This window comes from Rhinolophus ferrumequinum, chromosome 16 (assembly GCF_004115265.2).
Source record: "Rhinolophus ferrumequinum isolate MPI-CBG mRhiFer1 chromosome 16, mRhiFer1_v1.p, whole genome shotgun sequence".
In the NCBI taxonomy this organism is placed as follows: domain Eukaryota; kingdom Metazoa; phylum Chordata; class Mammalia; order Chiroptera; family Rhinolophidae; genus Rhinolophus; species Rhinolophus ferrumequinum.
The window spans coordinates 22,311,526-22,334,717 of record NC_046299.1 but is presented as its reverse complement, the minus strand read 5'-3'; the positions used below and the strand labels follow the sequence as shown (position 1 = coordinate 22,334,717).

Genomic DNA, 23,192 nt, shown 5'->3' with positions numbered 1-23,192 from the left:
GTGGGGACCAACCGTGTGCTGGGCACCGATGAGATCATTATGGTTTCCCCAGTCATTCATCACCCAGAAGTCAGGCTGCAAAGCGTCTCGGAATGGGAGTCCTGGGGCCTGAGTGCCCTGATTCCACTCTCCCGAACACCACGGTGGGCTCCAGGAGAAGGGGCAGTCTCTACATAGGGCCCAGGGTCATGTGTGTCTGTTCACCTGACCCTCAGTTCTGGTTGTGCCTTATTAGTAACTTCTGACCTAATATGACTCCTGTATTATTGTAAGTGAAAGAGTCTTTGGAGCAAGAGACTTCATTCAAATCCTTGTTCTCCCACCAGCTGCGTGACCTTGGGCAAGGTCTCCACAGGCCTCCCTCAGATTCTGCAGCTGAACATTAGGGATCATAGTGCCCACGTTGTGGGGGGTGAGATGGTGGTTAAACGGAGTGAGTTCATAGCAGAGTCAGGCTGATTGTCAGTGCTGAACAAATAACGATCTCTCCCCACCTCTGTCCCAGAATTTTAAAATTATAAATGCATAGGCTCCTTAGAAATAAGTTGCCAAAATGTTTTAAAATCAACTACAGTGAAAGAATGAATGCCACTAACCCTGAATAGTATATGGTGTTACAGTATGTCTTCTTAAATAATAAGTTAGTTGGAATCCAAAGGGTTGCAGCATTACTATGTTTGGGGAGTCTTTGATCTGGGGAGCAGGGGGCTAGGTCAGTGGAAAGATGTTTCAGACACTGCTTGGGGCCATAATCAGTTGTTAAACTGCAGCATTTTGGCAACATAATCCTGCTTAATTCTGGTTTACGGTGACGCTTCCTTTTTTTTTTTTTTAATTGGTGAATTCATCTTTGAATTTAATTCTACAGCAGCAGGCAGACGACTACAGTTATGTGAAGAAGGATTTGACTTACCTTTGGTCCACCATGTATGAGCCTGGATCACTTACAACCCCTTTTTCAGATGAGCAGAAATTTCTAATGTTTGTCTTGCGTCTTAAATCCCAAAGCTTTGTCACTGGTTGTGGTAGTATTTACAGGGCGAGGCAAGAAATGAAGTCGTTTTTCTGGGAAGGATGGCATTTGCCAATTCAGCCTCCTTTTCTCCTCACCCCCAGATCTCAGTGCTTAGTGAGGGCTGGTGAGCAAGGGGCTGGGGCAAGGAGAAGAAGTAGATTAGTGAAAAGAAGCCATTATCAGCAATCACTTTGTTAGAATGTATATTGTGTTAATTGTAATGCTTTGGGTTTCATGCTGCCTGGCACACAGGAATTTATAATCTTGTAAATAGGAGAAGTAGGACAATGCTGATGAGAAACATAGTCTTGAGTAGCATCCATAAAAGGGTGATTCACTGGGGGGAAGTTGGGAGGTCTGTGGGGCAATTTTGATAATTAGGTTGAACTTTTTCACAAAATTACTTTTGGATTTCTAGTAATTTCCACTTTTTCAGAGATCACGGCTGATGAGTATTGTTTAACTGTGGGGAATGTTTCCGTAGCCCATCAGAGCAAGGGGTTCTTGAGCACTTTGCTCATGGCGGTCTCCCTAGGGCCTAGAAGAGTGCCTGGCACACTGGGCGTCCGGTAGGTGTGGGACATGTGAGTAAGTCCCCTTTCGCCAGGGTACTGTTTCTGGAGAACTGTGTCTTGTTAGGTAGGTTGAGATCAGAGTTGCCCATGAAGGGCTGAGGGTGCCCTTTCCCAGGTTTGGCTGTCCCTGTTAATAATGGGGCACGTGTTTTGTGGGGATGGGTGGTTGCCAGGGAACTGAGGAAATGAAAGGGGCGGGCATTGCAGCTGGCTTCGTTGGGGTGGCTGCCTTGATGTCCAGGCCTGCGTGTCTGGCAGTTTGGCCTGGAGGTGAGGTGCGTAGCAAGGCATGGGGTCAACTATATGACTGTGTCCTGAGAAGGCATATTTGCCAAAGAATGGCTCCCTAGTCCGTTCTCTCTACATATCTCCCCTCTTCTCCCATAGCAGCAAGGCTGCGATTCATTCTTTTCATGAGCCTCAGGGAAATGGCTCAGCTGGCTTGGCTCATTCATTTCCTTGTCGGGAAAGTCGGTGTGACCTTGACCGTCAGTGGGAGACCTGCAGCAAGCACATTGTGTGTCTGGCTGGATTCACTAATGACTGAAAAGTACTTTTGGCAACTCCCCATGCTGTACGTGTTGTGTACTGCTAACTCACTGCCCTGACGGGGGTTATAGGTACCCATTTGCAAAAATCGATTCTGATTTACCTGGGTCGTGCCCAGCGCAGTGTGCCACTCCCACGGAGGCCTCTGGTAAATATCACCGAAAGACAATTGTTGTAGAAAATAAAAAGAAAGATGAGATACGCTTGCCTTGCGTTACGGAAAATATACTTAATTTGCAGCTATAGAAGTCAGTAGAAAGTAATTTTGGATTTATAAAGTTCCTCTGAAGATTGTGCTCCTTGAGGAGAGTCATTTCTGCAAGTCTGAAGCCAAACGTGGGCCTTCTGTCCTTGCAAGTGTTGTCTTTATTAGAAGATTCCGGGTCTACTGTGACCTGCTGTTTAGGGATCTGTGGCCAGATGAGAGCTGGCTTGCAAAAGAAAAGTCAGATCAGGACACGAATCCCAGGGCCTTTGCTTCTTGTGCAAAGCTTGCCATTAGCCATTTTCTCCCTCAGCTGAGCTTAGAGAAGAAAGCACGACAAACCTAAGGTGGTGAACTTTTCAGGTTTAAATATAGATGATATGCTTTACTGGCAACTTGGAGGCTGTGGTGGGACTTGTTGTACCTTTTGTAAGACAAGTGAGGAAAGATGTTGGCCTGTACGTGTGCGATTTGTTTATGAAACACAAACTCTCCTGTAGAAGCAGGGGCGCAAGAGCTCAGCGTCCAAGGTAGTGTGTCCTGCCTTAGCTGGGGAAGAGGTGCCTCTCCATGTCCTCTGTGAATCGCCTCAATCCCTAGAAAAGGTTGGCACAGCCAGGCTTAAAGCACTGTGATTTATTGAGCACCAACTCTGGCAGGAGGGGGGGTGGAAAAGTTGTATGAAACTGACAGTCGCTGGGCTTGATTTTCTTTCCCAAGGAGAAACAGTACCTTGGGAGCTATAGTGTCTGGTCCTCGTTCAAAGAAATGCAGCCCTTTTCTGCCCTAGAGTCTTGATTTGTGTACCCCCGAGCCTGCCCAGAGCTGAGGGGAGCCGACAGCAGCTGGGCCGCTGCCTCGGTCCTCTGTGGTAGGCTCCAGCTCTAGGTGGGTCCAGGAAGGGCCATCGTGGGTTTGCAGCACGTCCTCCTCAGTATTCCACAGCAGCTGTCTGGAGTTTTTTCTGCTGTGCCTGAACTGATGTCATTTCCCCCTTGGCAGACAGCTTCGGTTTTGCTGCGTCTGAGATATGTCACGAGAAGGTGGGGGTGGGTCGGAGCCAGGCGGGAGGAGTAGCCAGGAGAGCTGGAGGCTCGAGTGCCTGCTGGGTCCCAGGACTCTGTTTACTTTGTCTGGTTTGCTAAGGGAGGCCGCTTCACTGGGACCGCAGGGCACACAGGCCCCCCCAGGGGCCATGCTTATTCCAAGACCTTAACTTTTAAAAGCCCTTTGTTGCAAACGTTAGTGTGGATGATGCTCTTGCAGGATGCCTTTCCTTTTGGGTCTTAGACAGGTAATGGAACTGGTTGTCCGTGGATTGGGGTCGGGAAGGGTGGGAGCTTGTCTCTGGTACTTCTGTTTTGGGGGGAGGGAACCTTTTAGAAACTGTCTGACAGTTACCACAGGCCAGCTCCCAGACAGAAATTTCCAGGTTTTCCTTCTTGTTTGCTAGTTGCTCCTTACTCCAGAGCCACCATATTCTTAACCCCCTACATCCCAAGGTCTCTTGGGGGCCATCCATTCTGATTTTCATTAAACACCATAAAGCCATTTCCCGAGCGTTATGGAGGAAGCAGTTGAGGGGTGGGGTGGGGAGGGGGCTAGGCAGAGTGGGATTCTTGATCAAAACCCCCTTTATTCCTTCTCCATTTTCATTTGGCTAGTTAGCAGAGATTTCTTCACAGTTCTCTGGTTCTAAAGAGATTCTGAGTGGGGAGAGGGGATCAGCTTTTAAAGGGAAGGGCTCCCAAAGGCTTTCTCCTTTTAAGCATGTGGTCAGGGCTGTGTGGCTGAGGGAGGTCCTGGATACTCGCAGGGATGGGGGTAGTGGGATTGGCCACATTTTGGCCTTCCTGACGGATTTTTCAAAGCCAGTAGACCCCTGTGGTGGAGACTTGATTGCTTTGAGAGCCGTTGTTTGAAATAGGGGCACTAGTGCGACGAGAAAACAGTAGCGAGCGACCAACTGCTGTCTGCTGCGAACACAGCTGTTGCCAACTATTTGTTCCAGGGCTTCTGAGAGTGGGCCACCCCCACCCCCTCTTTGGTCTGAAAGGCTTGTCCTGTCGGAATGCGTAACTGTAACCGGAGGGGACCTTAAGAGGGGGTAGGGAGGGACACACACCCTCTGCTGCTGTTCGGGGTGAGTAAAAGCCACCGATGAGATCAAACCAGAAGCCTGAGTCTCTGCTAGAGACCGCTGGTCTGATCTCACTCAGAAAAGTGCTACGTGAGCAAGTCTCCCTTGGGTTGCCTGAAATTCTTTTGAAAGTAAGCATCTCTGAAAAGCTCCACACATTTCATTACTGCTCTCGTTAATCTTCAGTGTTCCTTTTTTTGCAGAGTGGGGCTCCCTTTGAGCATCTCCTCTTTCCCCCAACAAAGGTTGTCCTTTTAACGTATGAGCAGAGTGAGTCCTGGCGAGGATTCTGAGCAGCGCTGGAAATGGGATGGATGAAGCATCCCATGCTTGTCAGCTGGCGAGGGAGAATGCCTGATACAGTGGAAAGAGCAGGGCTGGGGAGCCAAAAAGACCTGCATCCGCATCCTGGTTCCCTGGGGGTCTTGAGCAGGCCGCCTAACTGCTCTGAACCCCTTCTTTGAAATGGATATAATAAAACCGACTCAGTTATTGGGTGGATTTCACAAAAGAATGCATTTAAAACAGTAGCACCTTGGCTGGCTGAGAGTAGGTAGGCCTTTAGTAAAACCCTAACTGTTATTTTTATCTACTCATTCCTAAAGGATGCAGGACCGCAGGGGTACAGGAAACTAGAAGCCGCGGGGACGGATTTCTTTACGGGGTGGAGGGTGTAGTGGGCGGGAACTGCGCTGCGTTGATTGAGTCGGGCGGCTGTCGCTCACAGCACGAATATACTGTTAATCTTACGTGTTGGGGACGGCCTGTGCCCAGTTACCTTAAGTGAGAGAGCGGGTGGGTTGTCTTGCCGAGCATCTCAGAGGATCAACGGCAGGAGGATCTGGAGCGCATTTCTGAACAGGCTCCCGGCAGAAGGCTGAACCAGCGAACCTCTTGGAGGCCTTTTCTGTCCTAGGCTTCTGTGACTTAAGCCTTACCTGTAAAAACCTGAGTATTTTTGGTTACATAATTTTGTATAGTTCTGGCATTTCTATGTCTGACAGTGTAACTGTTCTTTATTGGATCTGTGTGGAAGCCAGCTTGCTAAAGATTACTTGGTGCTAATTCTGTTTTTTTTTTTTTAATGACACGAAACTATATACGCCATTAGTCTGTATCATACATAATACATATGTTCATATATATGTGTGCATATGTATATATATATTAGTTATGTGAATTAAGAGGGTACATACATAACCAATAACCCTATCTTAGGTGGCAGTGTGATTCTCTGTCTACAGAAGTGCCTTCTGAATGAAGTTAAGCCTCTTGCCCCAAGTTGATCAGCTAGTTAGGGAAATGGTAGTTGTGGCGACTCACTTGCGGGTTGTGAAAGAATTCACAAGTCGGGTAGAAATACAGAAGGAAGATTTATTAAAGTAAGAGGAGAGTCGGCTGGAAACTACTGAGTCGAATCTGGCCTGACGTTTTGTATTTTCTAACCAGGATGTAAATTGCCTTTGGCCTGTAGTAGAATTTTCTGTTGAGTTTGGCTTTGCCCGCTGGGGTGGGGGAAGGTGCAGTTAAGCTGGTTGTCGCAACTTTTGCATATGTTATGTAGATTTAAGTTGGAGCCTGGCGGGGATCCCATGCAGATGTAAAACCTCTCCCAAATCAAAGGGCCAGCACTGGGCCAAAGTAGGTAGAAACAGTGAAACTGGTATGCATAGTAAATGTATAGCAAGCAGAATCATTAACATTTGGCGGAAAGGAAGCGAAGAAAGAAAGTTTTCAACGATTCCCAAGCTAAATTACACTTGTTAAATTATCCTAGAGATCCAAATCTCAAAATAGAAGACTTAGTGCCACCATTACAATCCCCCTGTCTCATCAGTAGTTGAAGCATTTTTGTTTTTAGAAAATCTTGCTCTTTGGATTCCAAAACCTGAAGATTTTCTCACTACCTAGATTGCTTTGCCCAATGTCTGGGAGAGGGGAGGAGGGTTACTGTGTTCAGGTTGGGGCATATTTTCTGCAGGTTGTTGCTGGGTGGCCTAGGGACCAGATAAGACAGTGCTTGTCTCTATGTGAACATTTGCTTTTTACTGTGAAGACTAATGCGGGCGCGCAGCATCTACTGAATAATGCCACTGCGTGGAGATATTGAACACTTAATGAATGTGGGCCTGGCACAAAGGACGAAAATAAAGCACAGTCCTTACGTCCTGGGAGTGCACACTCTGATGCAGTAGTTCTTAAAATGTATGAAAAGCACCTGGGAGTGGGGCTTAATAAAATGTAGACTCAGTAGGTATGCGGCCTGGGGCGTCCAGGAATGTCCATTTCTGTGAAGTTCCTCGGTGGTTCTGACCCAGGCAGTTTCTGGTTACGCTTTCAGAGACTCTCCTCACCCCCCCGCCCTTTAGTAGCTTGGAAATAATTATATGACAGTGTGCTGAGACTATAACGAATCCCCAGGGACCAGGATAACAGAGGGTGGGAAAGCATCTAAACCAGGTTGGGGGAGGGGAAGGTGACATGGAAGGCTTTCCTGAGGAGGTGATACCTGATCTGAATCTGGAAGGATGAGTAGGAGTTTACCAGACATAAATGAGCTGGGGAAAGAACATTCCAGACAGATCAGGTTGGGAGTGTTGTTTTTGTTTTCTCCTGCGGATGAGAAGGGAAACTATCATGTGTGAGTCTTGGTGTTTAGGACCTTGGCTCACCAAAGATCGGTGTCCTTCATGGCACAAAAGCAGGAAAGTATTAGGGCCCTTCAGTCTGATCGTGGTTGTGGCCTGAATTCAGTGTCCGTGAAGGGCAGGTAGGCCTGTAGCTTCCAATGGGTGGTCTTAACTGTCCTTTGCATGGCAGAACCAACACAGTGTTGACTAAGGAGTAGTCATGCTTTGAGGAGCTAAAGTTCAGAAGAGAGTCACCTGCTGAACTTTTTGGGAATGGCACCATGTACCAGATTTTAGATAAAATACTATACAATTGAGCATGCCGTCCCTTTATTATCTGGCAAGATCAGAGAATGGGATTTCTGATTAAGAGAGAATCCATCGTGTACATCTAAGACATGGATTACTGATTTCCAGAGAACATGATTGCAATAGAATGTTTTTCCTCTGCTGACTTGAGTTTCCTGTTTGATTCAGAAGGCACTGATTTGGTAATACTGGAGGATTCCTATGACCCACACTGTATCTGAAAAGTATTGTGCACCTATTCTGTTCAAAGCCTGTTCTATCCCTGCCCTCAAGGAGTTTACAGTCAGGTAGGGAAGCAGAACAAGTGCACAGGTTACTGGACCGGTTGGCAGGTGGTGCTGAGTAGCATTAGAGAGGAACAGAGTGCTGCAGGAGTTCAGAGGAATGTAGAGACGGCTTTCTGCAGGTGGCCCTTTCCCCGGTCCAGGAGTCTCAGTTGTTGCACTGTTGGTGTGTGGAATGACCGGTTGGTGATTAGTTCTAGTCTATGAAATGCAGGCTAGATCCCTCAAGACAATAAGTTCTATCTTGCACCGCGGAATGCTGCCTTTCTCTGTGGGAGGGGCCCACTTGTTTCCCAAATTATCCTTACTGATGAAGTGAGATGGTCCCTGATACTGGAAATGAGTAGTCTCCAACAAAACTGGGGTGGGTCTGGGACCTTCTCAGGCAATAAACGCTTGCCACATGAGAATTTGTCATGGATAGGGACATAAGGGATCAACTAGCTCCTGGCCCAAGGGGTTGTTTGCATTCTTCCTTCCCTTTTTTTTTTTTTTTAAGGAGGGCGCAGCTCAAAGTGGCCCATGTGGGGATCGAACCGACAACCTTGGTGTTAGTAGCAACGCGCTCTAACCAACTGAGCTCACCAGCCGCCCGCTGTTTGCATTCTTGAAAGGGGGAGCTGACACCTACAGGGCCTCAACTGGCCTGATGCTGAATGTCAGGGCAACCAGAGTGTTGAACCCCAGTTACTCCCTGGGCCAAGTAAGAGATCTTCCTTGGGTTTTACAAGGACAGCACTGAAAATGCTATGGTGATAGCCAGCCTAAAGCTGCATGGTGGGGGCCACAGCTAGGGAGAGGGAAGAGGGAATTTGCTGCTTCTAATTTAACCCCTAAACTGCTGAATATTAGCCAACCTTTACGTGATGCTTTTATTATTTTATCGCAACAGCCAACCATGAGGTAGGTGTAGCTCCTTTTTACTGCGAGGGAACGGAAACTCAAAGAATTGTCTCTTCAGAATGACGCAGCTCATGGATGGCAGTGGTGGCTCTGGGGCCAGGTCTTCTCAGTGTCGTGCTGCTCTTGTGTATTGCTCTGCTATGGTGCCTGCACCGGAGTCTGCTGCCAGACCTCCCTGCGTGCCCTGTGCCCTGCGGAGCACTGAGTGTGGCCTTCCAGTCACCACAACCCTGCTGTGTGTGCTTAGCTCCTCTCTACCAGGTTCAGGACAAATGAAGCAAGACCCTGCTTGGAGGGGAACCAGCTATATAATACAGTCCGCACCGAGGTGACACTTGTTTGTACTACCTGAGATTGAAGCCAAAATCCTTATGGGAACGGATTTATTAAGGATCTTGTAAGCCACGGCGCCATAGAACACCTCGGGTCCCTACTGTGCCCTAAAGGTTGTTATCTAAACCCTTTCAGGTGAATTTTTAAACTGCCAACCATCTCTGTTGCAAGAAGCTGCTTTCTTTAGAGGAATGTGGCTTGTTTTTCATCACATTCCTGTTATCAAAGCAAAGAGAAACCAGTGGACTGCACAGTAATTTAGTGGGAAAGAAGATTCTATCTGCTGATTTTGAAACTTCTATCCATGATGAGCCAAAGAAAACATTCACTTCCTCCAGTGATATCCCATGAGTTTGACCCACCCCCTCCCACCCCTTTTCCTTGAAGAGGTAAATTTTAGACCAGAAAAACAGTAATTTTAGGCTACTTGAAAAACTGGGCTATAAAATTCCTTCTCCTGCCCTAATTCCCCAACAGCCAGATACTAGTTTCTTAACCTCCCCCACCCCCCACCAAGACTTCTTGACTCTGTTAATGCTAATTTATAGTTGAAAGAGCCCTGTGGGCTGACTTGCTTTAGGCATTTCTGTGCCCCTCTGTAGCCATTGCCTCTCTGGGCAGGGCTCAACTGGACTTGAACCCCGGACCTCACAAGAGGCCTCTGTTGCCGGTTCTGGAAATGGTGACTTGCTTGACCTATCTTATTCTTTTAACTGAAAACTGAAAGGGAGAGGACGAGATGTGGTGGAAAGCTGTGTGCACTTCAGGAGAGCGAGAGAGACGCTTTGAGAGTGGCTGGAGTGTGGGACAGGGACTTCTTTTCCCGAAAGTGGCTTAGGGTTTACTGGGACTGTTGCACGTAAGACATTGGTTCCCTTGGGCACTGCCTCAAGGAAGCCAGAAGATTTATTATTGTTTGGTTCTCTTGCTTAACACACACCCTCTCAGGAACTTCTACTGAACTGTGACACGTGGTCTCATTCTTGGTTTCAAATACTGCCCAACTTACCGTGTGGTTTTCATCAAGGATTTGGAAATCCCTGGTTACCCACCAGGCAGTGGTGTGAATACCTGTGATCTTCCACTCCTCTGGGGGTGGCTGGAGAGTGTGGTGGGGAGCCCCAGGATAGGGTGGGGCAGACTGCCAATGAAAATAGAATGTGCAATCACTCCCCTGGTGAGGTTCCAGATTTATGGGCCAGGCCCAGATTGTGTGGGATTACTGTAAACCTGTCATGACCAGAGAGCCGTGGGTAGGTCTCTGAGCGGTCATGTGAAATCACATCACCACAGCCTTGGCCTAACCATTGGTGGATCCCTTCTTATACCTTGTAGCTAAGAGGCACAGGGAGCGTAGGGCAAGACTAGCCCTAGGGGTTACTTGACCGTCAGTCACCAGGATCAGTACTTTCTAAAGGTTTGTGAATGTCTGATCCTTTGTAGGGTAGGTGCACTTGAGAGCAATTGACATTGCTCTTGGGGAATTTATAGAGTTGGTGGTGAGCCCATGAGGCCATCAGGCAACAAGACTGGGTGGAGCACGCTTCTGCACTAAATTGTGTCTTACACTTTGGCTGGAACAGTGGTTCTAAACTAGGGGCAGTTTCCCACCTCCCTCTCCAGGGACAGCTGGCAATATTTGGGCATTGTTGGTTGTCACTGGGGCGTGAGGTGTTGCTACTGGCATCTAGCAAGTAAAGGCCAAGGACGCTGCTCATAAACATCCTACAATTGGCAGGACAGACCTCGCAACAAGAAAAAAGGTCAGTAGTGCCAAGGTGGAGAAACTGGGAGTCAGAAACTACTGATGCTGCGTAGTGCTGTCCCCTCTGCTGAGGAAGCAGTCCTAGAAGTCACAGGCTTTGGGGAAGGTGGAGCGTATTAATGACGGGGAAATAGGTGTACTTTTTGTCTGCTACATTCTAAGCAATGTGTGTTAGTTACCTGCCCAGAGATTCGGAAATGTGATCATCTTGGTTGCCCCTAATTTGCAGGTTCTATGTCTTCTTGTCAAGGACAGGTATAGAGTTAATTTTTTATGGCCAGTAGATAGGATCCAGCCATTCTGGAACTGACTGAATAATTGGGTAAGCAGTCCCTCCATCCTGAAGGATAGGATCTCAGTAGTGCCCAAATAACTTTATGCAGCTTAAAGAACAGTTTAGTCTGCACTTATTTTAATAACAGGCTGTATTTCAAGCCAAGTGCCTATATTGCTGTGGCTTGGGGTTAGTGTAGTCTACCTCTGATAACATACTACGTTTCCTCTTTTCTAACAACTGAAGTCTCTTAATCTTTAAGTATAAGGTCGTAGAGTTTAGAGAGTTCTTTAAAGTTATTCAGCATCTTTTGGAGATGGAGCTTCTGGATTCTGAAGATTTTTTTTTTTTTTTAATCTTGTATCTGTTTGAAGGGAGACCGTTTTTAATGTGACTCTTTCTCCGAAGTAGAAGTAAACCATTTCCTCGAACATTGTTGAACTTTTTACTGGCAATGGATCTCTGGTACTGGTCTCTAGACAAACAGGCATACAAGGTGAGTCCCATTATTATTTCTTTGGCTCCCAATAAAAGCCTGCTGCAGTGGAATAGAACTGCTGAGGGGAAAAATGAGGTTAAATTTAGAATTTTGCTTAAAATAAGGAATGTGTCTCTGAGACCCCACATGCGCTCTTCACTGTCGAATGAAACTGGAGTGAATCTCTTTTAAAGCACATCAGCAACAAATTAACTTGTACCTTCAATATTTCAGATTCCTTTGAAAATTATACCTCTTTCTGGGCAAAAAAATGAGTGTTTTATTTGATCAAGAGCCATTTTCAAGATTCTATAACAAAGACTTTGATGATCTAGAACGTAGTCATAGAAAGAATACTGAACCACATGTCAGGAGGCCAGCGTTTTGACAGTCCCAATTCTGTCATCGGCAGTCTTAGGTGAAGTGTTAGTTCTTTACCCGTAAGGTGAAGGTAGACTTTTTTTTAACCTAACTGTTTAGTTATTGTGAAGTTCCTCAAAGGCAAAGCCTATATCTCATCAGTTGTTTTGTGCTTATTAGCAACTATCATGAGAGTTTAGGATAACCCCTATGCATTAAATTCTTTCCACTCAAATTTGGGCTTTAGATCCAGAAAACTTGTTCTAGCTGTGTGACCACTCTGAACCGCAGTTTCCTCCTGTTAAAAAGGGGAATACGTACCATAGATAAGAATGCCCGGCCAAATGCTTGATTAAAACAGTCACTGGGCTGCTGCCCAGTTGGTTCTCTGTCGCATCCTGAGTGTTGTGGAGAAGGGTTTACCTGATGCTGCAGAGGTATTCCCCTCATGCCAGATAGAGGGTGCCCTCCTCTTTATCCAGGTACCTGTTTTACGTGTCGTGTGTAAGGTATTTCTTGAGCCTCAGTATAGAGAATTCAGATGTCTGCTGGTTATGTTTGGGCTTCTGCAGCATGGCTTAACCTCAAGGTGAGGGGGGTGAACAATCTATTACTGAGCTTGAGTTCAGGTGGAGCTAACCAGATGCCCACAGGGCCAGGCAGGGTCCTGCTTGAGTCAAGCAGGTGGGGTATCGGACAGTAGAGATTGTGGGGGAGACTATAGTGGAGCCAGAGCCGTGCACATCTGTGACCCAGCCTAATGTGGCCCTAAGGCCCTAAAATGTGGGCCCTCAATTTTCAAGAGAAATCTGAATTTCTGTATGAGTTCTTCTCATTTTAAAATGTCAATTTTCCATTTTTTAAAAAATTGGAAAAAGAAAGTACCATGTGGGCGTAGAACTGATTAGTGGTCCCATTGTGGCCCGAGGGCCTCCAGTTTGCAATCCCTGCTTTCAAATATGAGAAGTAATGATTCAACATGGGAAGGTAAGGACCTGCCCTCATGGACCAACTGTGGACAGGACACACGACAGTCAGTCGATTGCCCTCCTGCTCTGTCGAGTGCCACCTGCTCTGTCTCATGCTACTTGCTGTTTCGTCCCTCAGCCCTTGCTGAAGATGCCACATCTCTCAGTGCTTTTATCCTGTGGCAGAAGAGGCCAGTGGTGAGGGAAAGCCGGGGGTACCTGAGGCAGGACTGCTTTTCCTTCCAAGGGTCCAGGCGACAAGGAGTGGCACATCGTACCGATGTCCTGTCCCGCTGCAGCCAGCCGGACGCCGCAGGCCCGCACATACTAGGACCTGGACGAGTAGCCTTTAATAAAACCATGGAATACGAGTATGTTGCAACTTCCAGTCTTTGCTCTGGGATTTTCCTACCAGGGTCAAGTGGCTTTTTCTGAGTTTGTTATTCATGTTCCTAATAGCAACACAGGAAATGGATTTTAATTTCTTCTCTGGCTGCTCTGTTTGGGGGCTATTTAATGAGAATCCAGTTGCAGTGCAGCTTTCGCAGCAGCAGTGTGGTGTGGATAGGCTTGTACCCAACTAACACGTGATTTTTTTTAAAAAAATTGATGTTTGTGGTATACTGAATGTGTGTTTTTATGGACGGAGGCAGAGAGAGTATAAAATAATTTAATGTGCCTTGATTCTAAGTGGCTACACTTGAGGGTAACTGTTGGGATGTGTTTGGAAATTCTAGAAAAAGAATATTAGACTATTCTGCTTTTCGAAGGCAGGAACTGTGTGTATTGTACATTTATTATAAATCTCGGGCATTGGCTGTCAAACTTGAGTATATGTGAGCGTAATCAGGGGAATGTGTTTTAAAAGGTAAATCTTCGGTCTCTGTCCCCCCAGGTTCTTAATCTACATTCTTAACAAATACCCAGGTGATTTGGGGCCCACGCGAAACACATCTCAATTTTGTTGCATTTGCTGTCTAAGTGTGTTCATTGCTACTTTGGCGCTAATTCACTTATTTGAGAGATGCCCCGATTATTTCTGATTCAGTGTGTTGTCCTTCTTCAGATTCTTTGGGGAAAGACTGACAGAATTGTTCCAGGGGGCCCCCACAGGTTGACGTAAACAGACTCTTGTCCCTTCACGGATCCCTGAGACTCCCCTTCAGCAGCACACCCTGCAGCCCAGTCTTGAAGCAGCAGCTGTCCCCATTGATTCTAGACTTTTCTCAAGTGAGTCAGGAGCTCCAGTCTTTGGCTTTACCCTTAAACGTACTTCACGAGTAGAAGCTGGGAGACCGGTGTTCTTGAGCCCAGGGAGCTGGAGTCTGGAGGCCTTAAGGGGTGAAGCGTACTATCCAATTTGAGGATGAATCTTATCAGATTAGATTTACCGGCTTGGTTAGGGGAACCTGCCCAATCTGTTTGTCCTTTTGGAAAGTTACTGAACTCAACCACACAGCATACAAATTCATGCCTAATAATGCCAGTGCACACAAAGCAGAGTCTTGGTTGAGTTCTTAGCAATGGCCTGCCCTTATCAGAAGGGATGAAATTGAAATTGAGCTCCTTTAGCTAGTAAAGCTTAAGGATGTAATTGTCATATAGAGTACATATGATGAAGGAGACAAAAGTAGCATGTGGCAGTCCTTACCATCAAAGAAAGGGAGATTAGACTGACACATAGGAAACAAATCACTCCTCGCCAGAGCTTACTTTCCTTCACCCACAACTCTCTTGTTACCTCTTTCCACCCAATTCAAAATCTGTGCCTTTGAACAGTTTTACTTATTTGCCTCGGCTGTTCAAACAGCCTTAAAACCAATAGCATTAGGGGAAAAAATGAGCTGAACTTTCCTATTGAAAAATTCAGGTAAATCCGTAATACTTTAAAGAATATTTTTTTATGACCACCTACACATTTTTTTTCTAACAGGACCTGGAAGTGCTGTCTTTTCAGAAATTGAAGATTCTGTCTAGGATAGAACAAAAATAGCTGATTCTAAGTTAAAATTGCTTGCTGCCTTTTCTCATTTAGCCATTTCAGGTCTGTCTTGTTTGTGACTTTGTTATCCTTTCGTTACAGAACATTATCAAAATCAGATAGAACTCTGCTCCAGTAGCTAGTGCTAGTGTTAACATTTGATCCACTTTCTGGAAAGCTGTTCCTGACTCGAGAATGGAAGGAAAGTTGATTAAATAGAGAAAGAAAGAGAAAAAAGAAAAAAAAGGGAGAGGGCCAAGTTAAAAAGTAAATATGATTGTTGCCAAAGTATTCTTATATTTATTCAAATCTCTACCAGCTGAGGAGAAACTAGCTATTATAGCCAATAATGAATTTACACACTATGGTCCTTTGGGTATTATTTTAACTGTTGTACAAAGCATTTGAGGTTTGGTTTCTGAAATCTTAGTGCTTCCTTTCACGTTACTCTCCCTGAGATTCATTATACTCAGCCATGCTAGCCTTTTTTTCTTTTCCTTGAGCACACTAAGCTCACCCCTGCATTGGTGTCTTTGTATGCACTTGACAGTCCCTCTGCCTGGAACACAGTTCCCAGTAGAGTGGCTTAAACTGGCTTCCCATCATTCAGGGCTCCATTCAGATGTCACTGTCTCAGAGAGGCCTTTGCTGACTACGCTGTCTAAATCCTTTTGTCCTATTCTTCTCTTTTATTATTCTTATGAAGCTTATTACTGTTTCAAATTCTAATTTCACTTGTTAATTTTCAGTCTTCCCCACTAGAATGTATTTAAAATCTTTTTGTCTTTGTTATTCTCCAGTTTCAAATAATGTGCTCAGGTGTGAGTTTATTAATGTCTGAAAATTCCGTATCTTTAATCAGTTCTGGAAATTTTTCAGTTATCTCTTTAAGTATTGCCTCTTTTCCTTTCTCTCCTTTCCTTCTTGAGATTTATTTCACTTTTTCCATTTTCATGTTTTCTCTTAATTGGTAGAAGCCCTTTGCTGGGTAATTTTCTCAGATCTGTTTTCTAGTTCACTAATTCTCTCTTTAACTTGATCTAATCTCTGTGTAACCTATCTGTTGAGGTTTTAATTTCAGTAATTATTTTTCTACAAGTTTTATTGTTTCCTAAATCTTGGTCACTGTCTTTTTGCAGTATGTTACGTTCTTATGATTTTAATTCTTTCTTTTTGGCTTTAATAATTTGAAACATGCTTATGTAGTATAGTTTATCTAGTCATTCTATTATTTTAAGTTCTTTTGGGAAGTCTTATCCTGTTATTAGTTGAATTTCCCCAGTTTTTTTGTGATGGATTATTTCTGCATAAATTCTTGTATTTTGTATCGTAAGCTCGTTTCAAGAGAGCTTTATTTGTGGGACTCCTTCATACCCTGCTTGAGGGTTAGGTCTCTTCCGAGTTTTACATTTCTTATCTGCCAGGCGTCACAAGGTTATTGCCAGCCTGGGACCACTTTGTGTGTTAAATTTTTGGGTTGGAGATTCTCAGACCATGTAGTAGTACAATTCAAATCTCAAGTTAGCTTGCGAAAAGGCCTTTGGTTACACATATTAGAGGAGATACTTTTTTGCTCTCAATTCAGAGCTTTCTTATCGTCATTGTGTGCCAGTTGGCTAATTTTTTTCTAGTCTGCTCTCTCTTTGAGGATCCACACATTATATTGGTGTTCAGTTCCAATTCCCTGCTTCAGGGTCGGCCCAAGAGCAATAAACAGCCCTTTTCCAGGGCAACTGGAAAGGCTTGACCTCATTTACTACTCATTTCTAGTTCCCCCCAACATTTTTTGCCTCTGGGATCTTCCTTGCTTTTCTTGCAAGCTCAGATGTGTAATTAAAAGGATATTGTTATAAAAAGGAAAAAAAAATTTTTAAAAAAGTACTGTTATATAGTCAGTATTTTGGGGGGCTTTGACACAAAAGAAATTTTTAAAGTTACCTACCCAGCTGTATTGTCAAACGCAGGATCTCTTCCCTAGAATCTCTTGCTCATTGCTGTAGCAACGAGCACAAGGTCTGGCGTGTGGGGAGCGGGAATCAACACATACTTCTTATTTGATTTGTGGAATTGAACGTTTCCATTAGAAACTGTTCCTTTTCCCTGTAGGGAAAGCCAGAGGTGGGGCGCCACATTCATTCATATCCAGCAGCCAAGGTAGTTAGCGTCCTGTGCTTTAGCATCCTGTGAGCATTTTCAGTTTTCCTACTTTTCACTTTCAAACTTGAACACCTCAGTGCTTTCCTGACGACATGAAGATGCCTTTGCCAGTTGCTAGCAGGGTTTTCCAGCCCCATAAAGTGGCAAATTAAAACCATCCCTGTGCAACCTTTGCTGCCCAGTGTCTCTTTTTATGCCAGCACTTTGAAAGTTCTTATGCTGATTAAATTGACCTTTACAGTGGCTCAGCTAAGAATAGCAACTATAAGACCTGGAAACTCTTAAGGAAAATGTTGTTAGTCCCACAGTTTATGCTGCCACCAAAGAGATGAGATAATTTTTTGCACATGGGCAAAAGGCATACTGTTCATCCTTTTCCATTGTTAAAAAAAAAGTTGTTCATTCCAGTTCCGCGTTGGTCTTGCTTGCTCCTTCTTTGTGCCTGTGCTTTTTGTTTGGTGACCATATCTTGGAGCTGAAATGAATCACCATTCTGCTCGTCAGAAAATCAGTATGTGAAAATACGACCTTTTGAGCAAAGAAGGCAGGAGTCCCAAGGTTGTTGCCCCTCTGCACTGCCAAATACAAGAGGAAGAATCCTGTTCCCAAAGTCCCAGAGCTCCACAGGGCAGGGTCCTTATCTTTTCCATCAGAAGAAATGTCGATTTTTTTTGGTTTGGGGCTTTTAGTGAATTTATTTAAGCAATTGAAGTGGAAAAAGCAACTGAAGAAGTGTAACTTCAACCAATGAGGCTATAACTGAATCATGGTTAAAAGCTCAGGCTTTGGAGTCAGACAAACTGGATCGCACTACCTCCTAGCTGTGTGACCGTAGGCAAGTTACTTAGCCTCTCTTGGCCTCAGTTGCCTGATACTACCCATTTCATAGGGGGTTGCTTTCAAGTTTAGATGGAGGAATACAAGAAAACCATGTAGGATGGTGCCTGGCACATAGCAAGCGCTCAATACACGTTAGCTGTATGTTCACCCCGCTCGCCCTGTCTTCGTGGAGGTTGCATAGCATTGTTTCATTAAGCAAACCTTTATGCTCTAAGCACTGTGCTCCTACTGGGGATCGGAGAAGAGGATAAGGAGACAGAGCTCCTGCCCATGGGGAGAGCACAAGTCATTCTCTGGTTCCCCTCACTCCTCAAGATTTGGACCAAGCAGCATAATATGTGTAAAGTACGCTGAGAATTTTCCATATCTGAGCTTTGCATTGCATTCTCACTAGTTCCTTTTTCTATTCTTCATGTGTCTGGAGCAGCCCACATTGCCAGTGAACTTTGCTATTCTGAAAGAGTTCTAAGTACAAAGTGCTGTTTGGGTGCTCTTTCATGCTGGCAGTAATGGCTCACAATATCATACTGATATTAAGAGCTCAGAGAAGTTAAGCGATATACCAAGCTCACACAATTAATAAGTGTAGTGGGCTTAGTAAATTAGTAAGTTAACAAACCAGATCTGACCGACTCTTAATCACTCCTGCCTCTCAGTGGCCCTTGGGCCTCGTGGAGATCATGGAAGTCTTTGTGTCCGCTGGGCACACCGCTGTGAAGCCCCTCACACGGAGGAGGGTGGAAGAACACCAAGCAGCATTTGCACACCGCTGTTCTGTGCTGCCGTTACTTTGAATGAGAGGAGACAAATTTCAGGACCTCTGGAGTTGGCTCAAGGCTGCTCTGTCAGAGGGGATGGGTGGTGGGTAGGATAATAAAGCCTTAGGGTTGAAGGAGACATTAGAGAACATGTTAACTAGTCATAGTGCCATTGAGTAACTTGCCCAAAGTCCTGTTTTTCTATTGTGGCAGAGCTGGGACCAAACCCAAGGCACCTGCCTTTTTTCCTCACACCAGCAGGTCTCTGGAGGAGTTCACTATGACACTCACATCTCACTACCCATTACTCTTTATTTTTTTCCCTGCTAAAGGTCCATGAGCCCGCTTCCCTTCCTTAACTGCACGCCTTTTTCCTTCCTCCTGCAGCAGAAATGACAGTTCTCATAACCAAGACCATCGCAGGCAGCTTGGAGACTCTTATCTGGGGCAGAAAGAGGAGAACACGGGATGAGATAATGCTGGTTAAAAATGTTTGGGGAGGGGTGGCTGGTTAGCTCAGTTGTTTAGAGCATGGTCCTAATAACACCAAGGTTACAGGCTCGATCCCCACACTGGCCACTGTGCGCTGCGCCCTCCTTAAAAAAAAAGTTTGAGGAACACTGGATTAAATGATGCTACTACAGTTCTGCTCTCCCTGGGAAAAAGAGTGGGGTCCTGTTTCTATCAGGCCTCCTGCCTTGGGGGATGGAAGAGCCAAGAGAAAAGCTGATACCAGTGGGTCATGAATGCCACTTGTTTAGATTTCAAACGTGTTCTATTCCACGCCTCACATAGGACCAGTTGGCCTCTGTGTGTGGAGATCCTGGACCTCATCTGGTGCATTTTCCCGAGGCAGAAGTGTCACTGGATTCTTTAACATGTCAGGGTGTAGGCAGCACGTCCTCTTTTAGAAGCTACGTGGACGCTTTGAACTATGTGCACCTATGAGCCAGTGCCAGAAGAATGGCATTTCAAGACTTGGTAGACATGGGAGAAGCTTCCTGATGTCCTTATGAATGCAGGGTTTTGCTCTGAAGTCAGAGAGCGTGTGTTCCAGCAAAAGCCAGCACAGATCCGCTTTCTCTGCGTGTGCCCGGCCTCATTGGACATAGCTCACTGGACAGTCACCCGCTCGGTGCTTGCATTTTGCATTTGGCGTACGCAGGAAGGCAAACATTGGAAGCGCTCTGTTTGCAATATTGTGCAACCCTCATTGTCAGTTTACAAATGCCTTTCCCATGTCTCCTTCTTCCCTTTGCACCAGGATGTAAGCCTCTTAAAGACCAGGAAGCATCTGAGGATGTGTGGTGAAAACCTGCACTGAGCCAGGGATCTGGTTCTTAGCCGTGCCCTTTGTCCTGTCCTCTCCCTGTGGCTTCAGGTGCCTGTACTGTTGCTCCCCAGCCTCGATTCCTGTAGACAGCCACTTGTGTGCTTTGTTTATACCCTTGGCCAAGTAGACAGCCTAGTAAAGCCAGGCCCAGAGAGGAGGAGCCGACCATGTGACTTAAGTTTCCACTGGCAGGCGTCCGCCCGGATGTGCGCTGCGGGCAGGGTCAGCCTGAGTAGCAGCAAATACAATACTGTGGTTTTAGTTTCTTTGCTGAGCAGCGTTTTTTTGCTTTTCACCTCTGAGCTTCTTGAGGATAGGGACAATGTCTCATTTATCTCTGTATTCCTCGTATCCAACGTGGTCCTTGGCACAAAGACAGTGTCCAGTAAATGCATGTGTGATTCCTTTAGAATAAAGACATGTTGAAAGCCAGATAGAGCAGGTGACTTAGAGGTCTTGTCATATGCGCTGTGGTCCTAAGAACATTTTGGCTGACGTTCGGGTTGGCTGGTGAGGTATTTCATATCTTAAACGTGAACTGTAAAAAGCCCTTTTCCCCTCCATCCGCATCCACCAGTGCTGTGATTAGAACTTGGCAAACTGCTCAGGTGGTTACTTAGCAGTGTGAATCCCAGATCCAGTCAAGATGATTAAGAGATCACTCGATAAGCAAAAAATGGTCTAGCAAATTGAAATTGGACTAGGTCACTTGAGCAAGTTGCCTCTTTTCTTCAAAGTGAAGAATTTTAGTAGCAGGGATTTTTAGCCCTCTTTTGAATCACACTGTCATTAATCTTGGAGACTGTGTGTTTTGAAGGGAGGATAGATGCTAATCCTAGAATGCATACTGCATTAATTATTCCAGGAACTTTCACAGAAAAGCTGGTTTTATTTAAAACATACTGCCAATCACAGGAGAATCATCATGACCTGCTTACCTGCTGAGTTTAAAACCTGAACATCAGGTGTTTCTGCTTGGACAGAAAGAAAGCAAGGCAACCCTTTCCTGTCTCAGGAAAGTTCTGCTCTTTACCAGTCCTGGTTTTGTGTGCCGTGCTGAATCCTCTTCCCCCTTTAACAAGCCCTCCCGCCCCCCTTAAATCTTCTGTTGTGTGGCTGTTCCTAATATTTTTTTCTTAGTGGACTAATGATGGGTAGAAACCATTTTGGTAGGGGACAGGCAGATGGCCAGGGAGAGGGAGATGAGAAGGAAAGGGCTATTTAAGAGCTACAATTTAATATGGTAAAACGTTTTTTGATTTTTTTAATTTTTTTTTAGGATAAGGAAACCTGTGTGGGTACCAACAATCAAAGCTACATCTGTGACACAGGACACTGCTGTGGACAGTCTCAGTGCTGCAACTACTACTATGAACTCTGGTGTAAGTCCTTGCCTGCGAGTCTCTTGGAACCCGGGGTCCTGGTTATTGCCTCGTCTCATTGACGGTGGACTGGTCAGCCCTTTTCTCATTCTCTCGGGGGCAGTGTTGGCGAGTAGAATCTGTGTCTGGGTTCCAGAAGTGGTACCTCTGGAGAGGAGGAGTGCTCTGATGCCCTCTGGACATTGTGGACTGAAGACTGGAGAATATGGTCTGAGCCTTGTTAAGGGGCTGTGGTCATCAGGTCTGCTGCAGAAACTCTTGCCCGGGGTTCTCTCTGATGCTCTGTCCAGTGTGTGCCGACCAGTGACAACCATTTAGATCTTTCCATGGGCCAGCCCCCATGCCCAGGCTTGCCACCTTTGTGAAGAGATGTCGCAGTACCCCAGCGGCTGAGAGTGCTGGGCTGGGCTCTGTGGATGGCTGTAAATCCGTTTTCTTATAAGAATCACAAGGTTCCAGAATTCCTCATGGAGCATCAGGGAGCTGCGTCTGTGTCTGAGGGTCCCTCTCAAAGGGATAATCTTTTTATAGGTCCCTGCCTACAGAGCCCTCCAGGAGAGAGTGAGTCTAGAGGAGCAAGCCCCCTGTGTTTCTTCCCCAGTTCTCAAACTTAAGTGTCTGGAGGCTTCTCCAGTGCACCTAACCTATTACTGTCAGCTAAATGCCCTGTGGAGACAGTCCCTGTCTTGCCACTGGTTTGGTTGAGACTGGGACAACTTGCACCTTCCAGAGTCACCCACGGGTGGTGACATTGCCCTGGACTTCAGAGAGTGACCCAGGCTTGAAGAGTTCCCTAACACACTTTGTCCTCTGATCTTCTTGGAACTCACACAAGACACTGTAGGATGCTGGACAAAGAATGGGAGGTTGGGAGAGTCCGTAGAGCAGAGAGTCCGTAGAGCAGAGAGTGCCCAGGTAACCAGCATTGCAGTGGTTCTCAACCACTGTCTGTTGAGGGGGGAAAAGATAAGACTGTTTCCCCAGATAACTGTAAGCCCTGCCTCACTCCCTCCATTTGGAAACAAGCTTTGGGCTTGTTAAAACATGCCCTTATTGCCACCATCACCCCTGCCCCTTTCCCCCCTTCCTGGTCTCCTCATTGCCCCCATATCAGTAATATGGTCAGAAAGCCGCTAGAAGGGCCACTGTCTGGTATGGAAAGGAAATTAGACTCTTGGCTGGGAAGTCTCTCCCTCTAAATGCGAACGGATCTTGTAGCCAGTGGGTGAGTGGCTCTTACAAATAGGACCTCTTTTCACCCTGGTCCTTCCCTTTTGAGGACTTGGGAATCATCTCCGGCTTGTCTACCTTTCTGAGGAATCCCAGCGGCAGTCAGGTGCAGACTGCTCCCCCAAGGAGAAGACAGGGCTCAGATCCCCCTCAGTCCCCATGCACATAAGCAGCCACGAAGAAGGCCCAGAATTACTGTTGCTGTCTTAGAAGGGGTGGGGCGGAGGGACTTCATAGAGAACACAAAGTGCCAAGCAGGTGGACAGACTGTGTTTCAATGTTTTAAAATGCAGATAACCACAGGGTTCAAATTCTCCCTCTCACCCCTTGTTAAAACAAAAGTTGAAGCTGGGCTGCCAAAAAGCCACAGAGCTGCAGTTTGTTTTTCTGGGGCCTGGCCCAGGCGGCATCAGTTGCAGAAAGGGATGGAGTTGATGGCCCCATCTCAGATTGACAGAGCCTCCTGGGCGGTTGGCAGAACAGACTGAGTAAGTAGCTACCAGAATTGGGTCAGCAAAGCCCGGGCAGGGCGGTGGGGTGTCTGGGATAGGGAGACCCAGATGGCAGGGAGGCAGTCTGGGAACCAGGCCCTTCACCCCAAGGGCTTAAAGAAAGCCAGAGGAAGGGCTGCACGAGGGGCTAATTATCTCTCCAGTTATGGTCAGTTGGGGAAAGGAGGAGGCCAAACAGATCAGAGTGTGAACCGAGAGAAAAGACTCCCCG

At 46.1% G+C, this 23,192-nt stretch overlaps 1 protein-coding gene across 4 annotated transcripts in view; it reads left to right on the top strand.

The window, feature by feature from the left end:
* The window catches only part of WBP1L (WW domain binding protein 1 like), a 52,318-nt gene that overhangs the window by 17,488 nt on the left and 11,638 nt on the right, over positions 1-23,192 (top strand). The window contains exons 2-3 of one of the 4 annotated variants that reach the window (XM_033129932.1): positions 11,357-11,478; positions 21,137-21,239. In XM_033129932.1, coding sequence (XP_032985823.1) covers positions 11,437-11,478; positions 21,137-21,239 — 145 coding nt within the window. In that variant the 5' untranslated portion in view covers positions 11,357-11,436. Of the gene's footprint in view, positions 1-3,496; positions 3,639-8,341; positions 8,411-11,356; positions 11,479-21,136; positions 21,240-23,192 lie in introns of those variants that run through there. The other 3 variants (XM_033129933.1, XM_033129931.1, XM_033129930.1) reach the window with 3 other exon arrangements.